The sequence below is a fragment of the Pseudorca crassidens genome, chromosome Y, assembly GCF_039906515.1.
Source record: "Pseudorca crassidens isolate mPseCra1 chromosome Y, mPseCra1.hap1, whole genome shotgun sequence".
Classification (NCBI taxonomy): Eukaryota; Metazoa; Chordata; class Mammalia; order Artiodactyla; family Delphinidae; genus Pseudorca; species Pseudorca crassidens.
The window spans coordinates 19333312-19348454 of NC_090318.1; the positions used below are offsets into that span (position 1 = coordinate 19333312).

The following is a 15143-nucleotide window of genomic DNA, read 5'->3' on the forward strand; positions in this document are numbered from 1 at the left end:
AGACAGTAGAAAGATCAAGGTCACTGTCACTGGCCAAAACTTAAGGGCAGAAACTTTGATGTGTTGATTACTTCATATGCTTTGTATATCAAGCAGAATGCGGGTAGCTTAAAATTCTGTTATGAAAATGAGAGCATCTAACCTGAAAGATACATGGTCCCTCTACCTCTTCGTAGAGGTTGGTAAAGGCGGTACCTATTGGCAGGGCTAAATGTGACTGGGTGACACTAACTGGCAGCCAGATATAAGATTAAGAATGGAAAATACTACTCTATAGAGCATGGTTGCAATAATCTTTAGCCTAGAAAGAATATCATGACTTGTCAAAACTGTGAGAAAACTTTTTTTTTTTTTAATTTATTTATTTTGGCTGCATTGGGTTTCCATTGCTGGGCACGGGCTTTCTCTGGTTGCGGTGAGCTGGCGCTACTCTTTGTTGTGGTGTGCCGGCTTCTTCTTGTGGTGGCTTCTCTTGTTGTGGAGCACGGGCTCTAGGCACATGGGCTTCAGTAGTTGTGGCACACAGGCTCAATAGTTGTGGCTCGCATGCTCTGGAGCGCAGGCTCAGTAGTTGTGGCGCACGGGCTTAGTTGCTCCACTGCATGTGGGATCTTCCTGGAATAGGGCTCAAACCTGTGTCCCCTACATTGGCAGGCGGATTCTTAACCACTGCGCCACCAGGAAAGTCCCGAGAAAACTCTTAATACAACACCCAAGCAAAGTTGGAAAGAAACATTCAGGAAGAAATGTCAGTAAAGTCCTGTTTTTACTACATGGGAATTATTGTTTTTCATTTTTATTTTTAAAATTTTTATTTATTTTCATTGAAGCATAGTTGGTTTACAGTGTGTTAGTTTCAGGTGTACAGCAAAGTGATTCAGTTATATATATTTTTTCAGAGTATTTTCCATTATAGTTTATTATAAAATATTGGATATAGTTCCCTGTGGTATACAGTAAATCCTTGTTGCTTATCCATTTTATGTATAGTGGTGTGTATCTGTTAATTACATACTCCTGATTTATCCCCCACCTTTCCCCTTTGGTAACCATAAGTTTCTTTTCTATGTCTGTGAGTCTCTGTTTTGTATAAAGATTCATTTGTATTATTTTTTTGATTCCACATATAAGTGATATCATATAACATTTGCTTTCCTCTGTCTGCCTTGCTTCACTTCATATGATATTTTCTAGGTCCGTCCACATTGCTGCAAATGACAATATTTCATTCTTTTTTATTGCTGAGTAATATTCCATTGTGTATCTATACCACATCTTCTTAAGCCTATCGTCTGTTGATGGGCACTTGGGTTGCTTCTTGGCTATTGTAAATAGTGCTGCTGTGAACATTGGGGTGCATTATCTTTTCAAGTTACAGTTTTCATCTTTTTCAGATATATGCCCAGGAGAAGGATTGCTGGATCCTATGGTAGCTCTATTTTTAGTTTTTTAAGGAACCTGCGTACTGTTTTCCATAGTAGCTGCAGCAATTTACATTCTACATAGGACTTATTTTAATGTATTGGTCTTCATGCAGATGAGACACTCAGACAGGTGCATATGCATCCTGTTTATGAAATTGTCCTTTAAATTGCTACCTTAGGAATATAAAGTTGGCAGAATTACACTCACTTAGTTTGTCTGAATTAATCTTTATTTCCAAACATTAGTGATTAACTTTCTCTGAACTAGAAAATTGTTACCCTGTGTGAAAAAAAGTCAAGGTTCATAATGGTTACAGTTGTTGATTAACCTACAAAATTTGATGAGCCTTCTAATATAGCTTCAGATTTTTTTTCTCATCTTGAAAAGGGCATAAGATACAGGAGTGGAGACAAAAATTTTCCAAAGCCCAGGGTTCTTTGTTTATCAAAGATACTGGGAGTTGTTTTTCTCTGGCTGGGAATGTCAAAAAAATTGCAATATACCTCGTGATACTTCATTTCCACAGTCTTGAGCTCCTTAAACTGCCCATTTATGATTCAAATAAGTCAATTCAGTGTAATTAAGTTACCAAATATTCATGGGCCGTGAGAAATGCAAATGGAACCAAATATAGTCCCTGCCCTCCAGGAGCTTAAACTTTGTAGGACCCAAAAGCAAATCATGTTGGCAATAGACCCATGTACAAATGTGAACAAAATGCTATGGGAACACAGGACAAAGAGAGAATAAAAAGTTAGTAGATTAGACAAGTCCGCAACAAATAGTAACAGCTAAAAATCTGTAACAAAAACAAAAGAAAAGAAAGATTTCTAGAAGGAGCTGATCGTTGAGATAGACCTGTAATAGAGGTTAAGATGTTTAAAGATAAAAAAATGAAAGCTCACAGTGTTCGAGGTTGTATAGGTTTACAAAATACCTGTTTGTGACAGTGAAGCAGAACAATCAGCTTCAAAATTTAAAAGCTACATTGGTTCTCCCTGCTACATCTTGTTTTATTGCAGGTAAATGGAGCATACATAACCCCCCACATGTGTTTACAACTCTGATGTACTTTAAAAGGCATCTTGTGTGAATCAAAAGAACAATTCACGTGTTTTCTTTTCGTGTGGTCTCATATTTAATTCACCCTCCAGAGCAGTAGATCAATAGTTATGTGCCAAGAAACTGCTTTCCAGTAGTGTTGTGGAGTACGAAAAAGCACAGAGAAATCAATTTCTCTTTCCTGTCTCAGGAGACTTAGTGCCTTTCATATTGCTCATGGCTACAGTAGTCTCAGCTTTTTATCTGCGTTCCCTAAACTCTAAACATTGGCAGTAAATAGGACCATATTCAGAATGATTGAAAATGCTTTATTTGCCATCATTACCACTGTTACTGATAAATTATTAAGCTCCTATTTGTGAAATTGCTGAAATGAGCATTGTATGAAGCAAGTTTGATATGAATTCTCTGGAGGTTTAATACTTAAAATTGTGCCTGAAAATAAAGGCTAACTATGTACAGGATTTTGAAAAGTGGAAGAAAAAAAACCCAATATGTTGAGAGGCAAGAACAATAGCATCTAGTTCTGTGTTCCACGTCTTTTATTGAACTCTCAAGCTCTTTAGTTGTTAACTCATTTTTAGCATGTTCCAAGTGATCCAGACCTTGTAAGACTCTTCATATTTTAAGTCAAGTTATTGACGGTGTCTTATTTTATCATTATACGTTTTCTCTCTCTATTCATTTGACAGACCTATAAAAGTCAGTATTTTAAATCATTTCATTTTTGGCTGCTGTTTCTTTTGCTAATGACAGTACTCTTCTAAGCAAATACTGGGGTATAGAAAAATAAAACTGTAACTATAGACTATTTAGAAAACAGAATGAGATCACTGTACATCTGTACTTCTTATGTCATGTGGCCAGAACAGTAGTCCGAGGAAAATTCGTAGCCACAGATATTTTCACATTAACTGAGAAAGATTAAAAATAAATAAGCCTACTAGCCAACTCAAGAGTTATAAAAAGAACAAGAAAACCAGTATGACAGAAAGAGTAAAGACTTAATAAATGTAAAGATGGATGAATCAGAAAGCAGAAAGAAAGGAATTAAAAATTAAATGCATGATCTTGTTGTTTGATTAAACAACAAAAAAATAGGTAAATTTCTGGAAAGAATAAAGGGGAAATGAGAAAAAAAATTAACATATAACTAGAAAATATAAAGGGAATGTAACAGTGAATGGAGTATTTTATGGGAAATATTGTATAAAGTCCATGAGAAAACTGGAACATCTTAATGAAATGAATGCTTTTCTTGGATACTGTAAACAGCGAAAAGGGACTCAGAAAGAAATACGAAACCTGAAATTACTGACAATATAAGAAAATTTTAAAAGAACTTTTCCTCCGAAATATGTATGGTCCAGAATCTTCAACTCAGAATATTTTATTTCTTCTACATTTTCAAGTATTTGTAAACATAGACAATGTTAGAAATCTTTCTGTACCATTTTCAACATGGTAATACGAGGACTGGAGAAAAGAATCAGCGGTTGAAAGGGAACCTAAATATTCTTCTACAAAAATGGATTTAAAAACCTAAAGAAAGAAAAACACAGCACCTAAGTCCAGAAGCATGTTAGAAATCATCAAACTGAGCTTATCTAAGGGTTGGATCAGTGTAAAGAAATTTTAAACTATAATGTACCAAGTGGTAAAAATTCTCGGATCATATTAATAGATACTGAAAAGGCAGGTGATACAATTCAATATAGGTTATTGAATACAATTCAATAAAGGGAATTTTCAGTAAACTAGGAATAAAATAAATTTGATATATCTCATGATCTATCAATTTTAAAGTGACTCACCAGGGAATTCCCTGGCCATCCAGTGGTTAGGGCTCCACGCTTTCATTGCCGAGGGCACGGTTCGATCCCTGGTCGGGCAAGTAAGATTCTGCAAGCCAGACAGCCCGGTATGCGTGGATGCATGCATGCATAAATAAATAAATGAATGAATGAAAATAAAGCAAATCACCAGAAAGGGAGCAGCTATCCCTTCAGGGTGAGGAAGAAGACAAGAGCCCATGTGATTGCCACCGTGATGTTTCCCTGTTCCCATAGGGCCACTACAGTGAGAAAAAACAATAACATCACACGAGAACATACAAGAAGATCCAAGGCTAAGGAAGGTGTGTTTCAACTATTAAAATATATTCACAGTGGTCGTTCATGTGGGTAGTAGTATGGGTATTTTGTACTTTTCTCTTTTTGCCTCTCTGTATTTTCTGTACAGAACTTCTATTCTTTTTTCTATTGTTTTTAAAAATGAGACAACAAACATTGAGAAATCATAATTCAGAAGAGAAGAGATTTTCTTCTCTTTTCAAATGAGTGGTTTATACTGACAAAAACTCAGCATTTTACTGTCTTCAGGCCTCGTCACATAAGTGACTAAGTAAAAGCAGAAGAGAGACATTTGATATAGTTATGAAGTTTTAAGGCGAAAAGAAGGCTGAATCAGATTTCTATCTCGCTAACAGGGCTTTGTTCCTTGATGCAAATAATCAGCTTTGTTACCATCTCTGTCTAGTCCCTCCCCGCCCCCAGGATGCCTTTATCTAGTGTAACATTTCCTAAGATAACTTCATCTAGTCTGACTTTATTTTCAGGGGTCAGTTATGCGGGCCCTTATAGGAAATTTCCATTTCATCTAATAGTGAAATTTCTGGAATGACTACTAAGCTAACTTTTGGCCAATTCTCTCTCTAGTACAACTTTTCCTGACTGTGCCCTGGCAACCAAGGTGAAGGAGATGAGGAAAATCTCCTTAAGTGGAGTTAGCCAACAGCAGTGGGTCATCTATGATAAGCTATCACCCTAACCAGGAAGGGGAAATGAGAAGTGTAGCTGTTGGTATTTTTCTTGTTGCTGCTTTAAAAATCCAGATTGTCCGTTTAACAGCAGGGTCACCCGATCTACTTTTTCCATTCATGGTTTTCAAGCAATGAGGTGGAATGTGGGGACTGAACACATGGAGAGGCGGCGTGGTAGAGAGGAAAGTCCTGACACTGACCTGCTGGGGGGCTTGATCAGCACCTGTAGAATGCCCACTAGGGGAAAGATTCTTCTCCACTCACTGCCGTAGTCCTCAGAGCATCTCTGAGGTTTCTTTACAATTTCAGTTTTGATCAGTGATGACCCTGAGACACAGTCGGGTTCAGTGTGGTGGAGATAGGGTTCAAGTGTAAGTCATCCAGGCTGGTAAAGTGACACCCATTCCACTCCCTGTTGCCAGCAATGCCTTAAATACTGGATCCTCGGTTTCCTCATATGTAAGATGATTATACCACAGCAACTGTGGGGTGCTGTTTTGAGGATTAGAGAAATAATTCAGCAAAGCTAGTTCATGGTCGGTAGCTCCTAATTACTGTTGTGTAGCTGCACTGAGCAATGTAGTTGCTTAGCCACATGTTTCTACTTAAATTAAATTAACTTAATAAAAGTTCATTTTCTCAGCAGCACTAGCCCCATTTCAAGTGCTCAACAGCCACCTACGCCTAGTGGCGTCGGTATTGTATACATAGTGTACAGTGCAGATATAGAACATTTCCATCATCACAGAATGTTCCATTGGATCGCACCACACCATTAACTTTTGATTTTACACAACTGCCAGAGCTTAGCGCTGAGCAAAACCATTCTCTTTGAGTTGGAAACTCTCCTGAATGTTTACCTGTGGAGGTGAGAGTCTAATGAGGCCAGTCTTGGAAGGGTGTCCTTTGTTCACCAGAGATAGAAAGGAGTGATGTTTGTTTCCTAAATTAAGAGAGTCTATCTATACGCCAGAGATATTTCAGCCCTGAAAAGATGGGAAGTTCATGCCAAGGTAAACCTCCAGAATGGACTAATGCTTTCCACCGTGCATTTAACCAGACAACAACAGAAGAAAGGTGGGGGGAGGATTCCGACTTTTGGGTCAGCAGAGAAAACATTCTTTGGAGGTAGAATTTGGAAAGGACAGCTAATCTGTTTTCCAAACAGATTTTCGTAAATAACTGACAGGAGATGGGCTGCTTCTCTCAAAGCATTAACCCAGATGATGGGGTTAATCATTAAACCTTTTAGTTGGTGGCTTGCTTGTTTGTCTGATATTCTAATCCAGGTCACAGAGTGGCTAAGGCAGCTTTAAGAGAAGGGTGGATTTTTTTCCCTCCGTTTGTCTTGTGTTTTCCGCTTTGAAAGAATGTTGTGGCTGCTCTTTTTTCTAGTGAGTGCTATTCATGCCGAACTCTGTCAGTCAGGTACGTAAGCCTTGAAACTTCAAAATAGATGAACAGTTTTCTAAATGATAGACAAGTCTCTGCCTGAAAGACTTCTTTATTTTTCTAAACCTGCCGTCGTGTCATGGCTTGAAAGTTGAGCCTGTGAATGTTTTATGAGTTTGAAATTAAAATTTCAGCCATTTAAGATGATTGCAGTTAAACTTCCAGGTGTATCTGGGGCAGTTTACTTGCAATTCTGTTGATTCGAGTTGCATTAAATATTAGCATCTATCAGGTTCCATTTTGGCAGATTTTATCATCATATAGTGCTCTCTGTCTTTTCTCTCTCTGGCAGATGCAGAAAATGCTTTTAAAGTGAGACTTAGTCTCAGAACAGCTCTGGGAGATAAAGCAGTAAGTGAAGAAACTTGTATGTTCCTTTAAAATTTTGTTTGCTGATAACACTGCTTTCTCTTCATAGTTATCTTAAACTTGTATAGATTGCTTCTAAAGACGTGAAATCTGATATTTTCTTAAAGCAAAAAAGATTGTAGTGAAATAGAAATTGTTAGTAAAGTGATTTTGCCTGAAGTATTTAATCTGCAGTGTGTGCTGGAAAATATGTGAAGTTTTGTGCTGCCCCAAACAATTTTGCAAGCCTGCACGTTGCAGCCTAGCAGAGTGGAGCAGAGGGGCCTGAGTCAGGCTCTCAGGTGTGGGCTGGGCTCTGCTCCTCACCGTTGTGGTCATTTGAACTTTGTCAGTGACTTTTCTCATCATTGAAAGGAGGGCACGTTTCACCAGCATGAGATCTTTCATAGCACAAAACGTTGCAATTCTCAGGTGAGGTTTCTTCAATTCTTCTCAGATATCAAAGTAATAGCATGAAATATATGCTTATGAAATTAAAGTTAAAAAAATACTCATGGGGCTCCGGTAGCTATAGGAACAGTAAAGACTGTTGAAATAATAAGATGGAGTTGTGTCATTCTAGTTTCGGTTTTCGGGCATGGTCTGTGACCATTTTCCCGAATAGAAGGTGATAGTAAGACGCCTCAGGCTAGAGATGATAAAAGAGTGCTAAAGATACTTGGATGTATTCAGTTGGCAGGGCAATCCACCGTTTTGTTTGCTCGCTCTGTGAGTAATAATCATTCTAACTGCCACCATTCCTTGAGAACTTAGTTTACTTTCTAGCTGGGACCCTGTTAATCACTTTGCTCACATCAGCTCATTTAGCCCTCACAACAACCCTTTGAGGAAGGTGGCATGGGTATTCCCATTCTCATGAGGTGGATGAGAAAACTGAGGTGCAGAGACATTACGTGGCCTACTCAAGATGTCAAGTCAGCAAGGGGCAGGGGTCAGGTTTGAACCAGGCAGTCTGACTGCAGAATCCACCATCTCTGCCAGTGCGTAGGGTTGCTTATCCCAGGATCCTCTGAGGGCAGGCCCCGTGCTGGGTGCTGGGGATGCAGTGCAGCTAAAACCAGGCTTATCCTTGCCCTTGGGGAGCTTATAGTAGTGGAATTTGTTGCATATTAATGAACCAAATGCAAGTGTGTAATCTTGACAAGCATTACAGGGAGGAGAAGTACGTAGGGGCTTTGGCCTCACGAGGGGCCGCAGGAACTGGCATTTGTGTGAGGTCTAAAGCAGGAGTAAAAGTGAACCGGGGATGAAAGGAAAGAGGGTGGAGGGACCAGCACATGCAAAGGCTTATTATAGGAAAGAACTTGGGGAGAGTGAAGGGTGGAAGGAGGGCAAGGTGCCTGGAAGTGGAGCAGTGGGGAGGACTATGGTGCATGATGAGCTTCGGGCGGAAGGAAGGGTCAGGCCAAAGAATGTGTGGGCTGTGTTGAGGAGTTCTGATGTTTTTACATATATATATATATATATTTTAAATTAATGTATCTATCTATTTATTTATTTTTGGCTGCGTTGGGTCTTCATTGCTGTGCACGGGCTTTTCTCTAGTTGCAGTGAGCGGGGGCTGCTCTCTGTTGCTGCACACGGGCTTCTCGTTGCGGTGGCTTCTCTTGTTGCAGAACACGGGCTCTAGGCATGCCGGCTTCCGTAGTTGTGGCACGCGGGCTCTAGAACGCAGGCTCAGTAGTTGTGGCACGTGGGCTCAGTAGTTGCGGCTCACGGGCTCTAGAGCGCAGCCTCAGTAGTTGTGGCGCCCGGGCTTAGCTGCTCCATGGCACGTGGGGTCTTCCCGGACCAGGGCTCGAACCCACGTCCCCTGCATTGCCAGGCGGGCTGCTAACCACTGCACCATCAGGGAAGTCGTTGATATTATCTGTAAAGCGACGAGGAGTTTCGTGGAAGGAGTGTCATGACAGAATTTGTGTTTACAAGACACTTTGGCCACAGTGTGGAAGACAGAGAGTCCAGGCGCCTGGAGTCGAGAGGAGGACCCAGCTGGGCAGCAGGTGGAGCAGTGCAGGTGGGAGATGATAGCTATTTGGAGTATGGTGTGTTGGTGGAGAGAGGGGGCAGGGAAGGGATTTCAGAGCCACGGGGATGGGCTGAGAAGGAAGAGAGGACAACGGGTCAAGGATAAGCTTTTGTTTCTAATTATGCAACTGGATGCATGATGGCCCATTTATGAGTCAGGGAACCAAGAACCAACAAGAAAACCATGGCTTTAATTTTGGACTTACTGAGTTTGAGGTATTATTGACAAACAGGCAAGGACAGAGCTGGCTTGAGATACACGTTCCTGCGTCACCTGCACTGAGGTGGTAATGACAGTGCTGAGGGAGAAAGCAGAGGGCGGCAAGAGGAGAGGGGCGAGCCTTGAGCTTAGCGATTCTTGAAAGCTTAAGGCCCTTGTAGAGGAGGGTGAACCTGCAAAGGAGGCAGAGGGGCAGGAGGACAACCAGGACGATGCTGTATCATGAAAGGGAAGAGAGTGCTTTCGGTTGAAGGGACTGTTCAAGAGCATCAAATGTGCTGTTGAGAGGCCAAGCGAGGCGTGACTGAAAACCGCTCATTGGGTCATTGGTAACGTGAGAGAGCCGCTTTGTGGAGTGGAGGGATTGGAAGGCAGATGGTGGAGGAGATTAAGAATAAGTGGGCAGTGGGGCTTCCCTGGTGGCGCAGTGGTTAAGAATCTGCCTGCCGATGCAGGGCACACTGGTTTGAGCCCTGGTCCGGGAAGATCCCACGTGCTGCGGAGCAGCTAAGTCCGTGTGCCACAACTACTGAGCCTGCGCTCTAGAGCCCGCGAGCCACAACTACTGAAGCCCATGTGCCACAACTACTGAGCTCGCGTGCCTAGAGCCCGTGCTCCGCAACAAGAGAAGCCACCGCAATGAGGGGCCCGCTCACCACAACGAAGAGTAGCCCCTGCTCGCCGCAACTAGAGAAAAGCCCACGCACAACAATGAAGACCCAACACAGCCACAAATAAATAAAATAAATAAATTTATATTAAAAGAAAAGAGTAAGTGGGCAGTGACCGTGTAAAGACAGAAGGATGGACAACTCCTTTGGGAATTTTGGCTCTGAAGGGCAGGAGAGAGACAGCAATGGGTAGAAGAAGGAGGACTGAATAAAGTGATTTCGTTTTGCTGTTGTTTTAATCGGAAAGAGTTGCGCATGGTTCAGAGTCAATGGACAGCCTCCAGTCAGCACTGAATGCACAGAAGCGAGGGGAAAACTGTATTGTTTAGATCCTGGGAAGGGCCGAATGGAAGCGTTCCTAATAGAGGTGGACAGAACAGCCGTTGACAGGAGGAGAAACACCACATCTGGCCCTTCGGGGGAGGATGTGGATAAGACATGTGCCTATGGGGGAAGTTTTGTACTTGGTGTCAGGAGGGCGGGGGAGTGTAAGTGGATGACTCGAGATGTATCAGTAACTTATAAAACAAGAGCGCCTAGTGAGAGTGAGGTTTGAGGGAAGCACTGAGATTTGGGGAGGCCTGAAGGAGCTTTGAAATAGTCATTGTGAACCACGAGAGAGAGAAAACTGACGGAGAATCCTAAGGGGATCCCGGGCAATCTGGGAGTAGGTCATCGTGAGTTTAGAGTTAAGCCACAGAACCTGTTTTGTGATTTTCTCCAGTTACACTTGATTACCACCTAAAATGTGGGGTCAGCCACTTCAGTTTGCTAGGGCTGCTGAAACACAGTACCACAGATTGAGTGGCTTAAACGACAGAAATTTGTTTTCTCTCGTTCTGGAGGCTGGAAGTCCAAGATCAAGGTGTCAGCGGGGTCGGTTCCTTCTGAGTTCTGTGAGGGAGGGATGTGTTCCAGGCCTCTCCCGTTGGCTTCTAGATGGCTGTGTTCTCCCTGTGTCTACACGTCTTCCCTCTGTATGTGTCTGTGACAAATTTCCTGTTCTTTCAAGGACACCCGTCATATTGGATTAGGGCCCACCCTAGTGATCTGATTGTAACCTGATCACCTCTGTAAAGACACTATCTCCATATATATTGGGTTCCATTCTGAGGTACTGGGGGGTTAGGAATTTAACATATGAATTTCTTTGTAGGGGGGTACAATTCAGCCCATAATACACACATACACTCAAGTTTTCAGCTAAGAATATAAAAAGTAAAATTGTACCGGAGTTAATAAAGGGAAGGAAGCTGAGAAGGGGAGTCAGTTTATGAGGGAAAGGTGAAAGGGAAGAAGGGAATCAACTGTTTATGTCCGGGATGAGATGTGCGGATTACCTGTTTGTTGACTGGCTACTAGTACTGCAGATTTGGAAGAAGATAATGCAATGGGAAACACACCACACTTACAGTGATAGAATAGCTGGGAAACTCTATCCTGAACATTATGGTGACATGATTTATCATGGTCTCCAGTCTTTATTGTATGAGGAAGATGAGAGAGAGACGCAGACAGACAGACACACACACACACACACCAACACCAGTGTGGCCACAGTTAGAACCCAGTGGACCAATTTTTACCCCATGCCTCTTCACTTGACCTTCGGTTTTACTTCTCTTTCAGTACGCCTGGGATACAAATGAAGACTATCTCTTCAAAGCGATGGTGGCTTTCTCCGTGAGAAGAGTTCCCAACAGAGAAGCAACTGAGTAAGTAAGCAATGAAAAGTCTAAATTGATTGTTTGCAAGTATTATTTGAGACAGGACATTAATTCAAAACTCAATCTTGAAAATAAGGTATACATCTAATTTTTAAGGGACCCACGTTTTAATTCAGCATTAAAAAGAACCTTTATAATCTAGCTCAGCTTATAGTTCATATCATGTTCTAACAATGCTCTTCATTCAATAGGCACTATGAAGATAAATATAAAACTTTGTAGTTACATGTCATAAGCTATGTACATTTCTCTCTCTCTTTCTCTCTCTCTCTCTCTATATATATATATAATATTATAAGTTGAAGTCATATAAGTTGAAGATTAAGATGCTGACAAGGTAGGTTTCATTCTGAGGCCTCTTCTTTCAGCTTGTAGGCAACACCAAATCTTTGTAGGCTCACATGACCTCTTCTTTGTTGAGCGGGAAGTGGCAGCGGGGAGAGCGAGCATTCTGGTGCCTGTTTGGATGAGGGCGCTAATCCTCTCTATCAGGGCTCCACCATATGACCTCATTTAACTGTAATTATCTCCTTATAGGCCCTATCTGCAAATATTAATACATTCACATTAGGGGTTAGGACTTGAACATATGAACTTGGAGGGGGGCAAGGGGATAAGTGCATAGCACTCATTTTGAAAATAACTTACATATGTATAGGTTCATCGCACCGTTGGTATCTGTCGTAGCACCTTGTTTATTTTCTTCAAAGCCGTAGTACAACTTTTAATAGTTTTACATTTGAATCTGTTCTTCCGAAGGATTCTTCCCTATTTGTGGTGTTTCCTTCCATCTCCATTTGTGATTAGGGTAACACTCCTGGTTTCTCTCTACTCCCTTACTTCACTCTTCCCTTGAGAGGTGAAATGACTGATTTGATTGGTGGGCTGGAGGGATAAACTGGGCATGGGTTTGCTTCTCTTGAGGAGCCGGCCTGCCCTCAGCACGCATTTTTTCTGCGCTGCCCCCCACACTAAGTACAGAATCAGGCCCTGCCTGGGCAAGCTTACACACCCACGCGGCTGTCCGTGCTGTCTGTAGCTGTAGACTGTTTAGATTGTTAGGTGCCAGATCGTAAGGTGTTAAGTATCTTGCATATTACACCAGAATATGGTGAGACCTGCCTCGGTTCAGCTCTGCCTGGGTCACTATAGATGAATTAATCTCATCGCAGGATATTCTTAAAATTAGGAAGGAAATTTGCCCGCTGATAAAAGTCATATCCTCCAACGCAGCCTTTTATTTTGGTCTCCTGTCTGCTTCATTCTTTTGTCTTAATTTTACCGAGAACTTGGCAAAGAGGGTTTCTGTTGATTGTCTTCCTCAGACCCACAACGTATTATGCATGGGCTGTGAATATAAGGGATAGAACAGAAGAGAAAAATTGGGGGCAGCAAAAGAAACATATGATACGTGGATTTACGTGTACACAAACACACGCATATATATCGCAACACACGTATGTATTTTAAGATACGTAACGTATTCACATGATTCAAAAAATTAAAAGAAGGAGGTGTGAGGTAAAACAAAATGATGCCCTACGTGAACTTTACTCCTGTTTTATAGATTTTTAGAAAAGATATATTTGCCTTTATCCTATGCGTTTAAACGGAAGCACTCTTTCCAAAACAATTTATAATAACCTTTTAAAAATTAAAATGAGAAGATTGCCTTCCAAAAAATAAAAAAGGAAAAATATAAGGAGAAGAGGGAACCCATGTGCACCGTTGGTGGGGACGTAAATTGTACAGCCACTGTGGAAAACTGTATGGAGGTTTCTCAAAAAACTAAACATAGAACTACCATATGACCCCGCAGTTCCATTCCTGGGTACATATCAGAGAAAAAGAAAAACCCTAACTCAAAAAGATACATGCACTCCAATGTACACAGCAGTGTTATTTACAATAGCCAAGACATGGAAGCCACCTAAGTGTTCATCAACAGAAGGATGGATAAAGAAGATGTGTACACACACACACACACACACACACACACACACACACACACACACACATACGTCTACGTTTATACATATACATACAATGGAATACTACTCAACCGAAAAAGAGAATGAAAATTTCCCATTTGCAACAACGCGGATGGACTTGGGAGGCTATTATGCTTAGTGAAATAATAGGACGAGTGCTGTATGTTATCACTTATATGTGGAATCTGCAAAATAAAGTAGTGAGTATAACAAAAAGAAACACACTGAGATATAGAGAACAAGCTAGTGGTTCCCGCTGGGGAGAGGGAAGGGGGAGGGGCAAGATAGGGGTAGGGGGTTAAGAGGTACAAACTACTATATATAACATAAACAAATATATTCATAAATTAATATCTATATATTAATATCTATATAAAATAAATAAGCTACAAGGATATATTATACAGCACAGAGAATATAGCCAGTAGTTTATAACTACTATAAATGGAGTTACAGCCTTTAAAATTGTGAATCACTGTGTTGTACACCTGAAACGTATATAATATTGTACATAAAAACTATACCTGAAAAATATAAGGAAAACAGCCGCTGGTCATCTCACAATGCTAGCCCCTCAACTAGTCGCTTTTTATCTTATTGTCATTTTTCATCAACAGATTTTATACATCGCTGTGTTCATTGTATCATTACTTCCTCTTAGTACCTAAATTTCGCCTTGTAAATGACTATGTTGTATCACGTTTCCATTCTTAGGAAAAGTTAATTTAAATATGTAACATTTCAGATTAGTTTTGAGGAATTCACTTTGGGAATTTGATTTTTCGGAACCCGGACATTGTAGGAGTCTGTGAATATGTAATCTGGTTTATTTGCAAAGGTGTTTTAATTGGAACTGGGTGCATAGGCTATATAGAGGCTTTTGTTGCCAAGGTCAGTTGAAAAATTGAAAAGTGCAAACCTAGATTGGGGTCAACAAATTGTTTTCCTGTAAATGCTCAGGCAGCTTGAGTCCCAGCAGTACTGCTCTCAGGCGGCTGAGCGATGAGGGCTGCCTCACGAATCGGGATGTGTTTAAGATGCAGTACAAGTGCTGCCGCCTAACGGTGGCTGCTTCTTTACATGAGCAGGTTTCCTCTATGGGAAAGGGCACCACACAATGCAAGATGAATTGAAAACAACTTCCCAGACAGGCTGCCTCTCCCGAGTGTGGTGGGTAATAGAAAGGCACCACTAGCTTGGCAAATGGATCCGATTTTAAATGTGCTTTTCCGAGGTCTTTTGGTGCCAGTGTGAGGCAGAGTGGATTCTAGAGGGTGGGAAGTATGCCTGTTAGGATGGCTTTAGGGATTCAAATCTTGAACATTGGCCGGTTTTTTAAATCGTTTTTTTCCTATCCTGTCACTGCTTATTTCTATG

At 41.2% G+C, this 15143-nt stretch overlaps 1 protein-coding gene across 1 annotated transcript in view; it reads left to right on the forward strand.

Moving 5' to 3' along the window:
- Window positions 1–6613: 6613 nt before the first annotated feature.
- The window catches only part of LOC137217908 (collectrin-like), a 38715-nt gene continuing 30185 nt past the window's right edge, over window positions 6614–15143 (forward strand). The window contains exons 1-3 of the mRNA XM_067724901.1: window positions 6614–6736; window positions 7053–7111; window positions 11678–11763. Coding sequence (XP_067581002.1) covers window positions 6679–6736; window positions 7053–7111; window positions 11678–11763 — 203 coding nt within the window. The 5' untranslated portion in view covers window positions 6614–6678. The remainder of the gene's footprint in view (window positions 6737–7052; window positions 7112–11677; window positions 11764–15143) is intronic.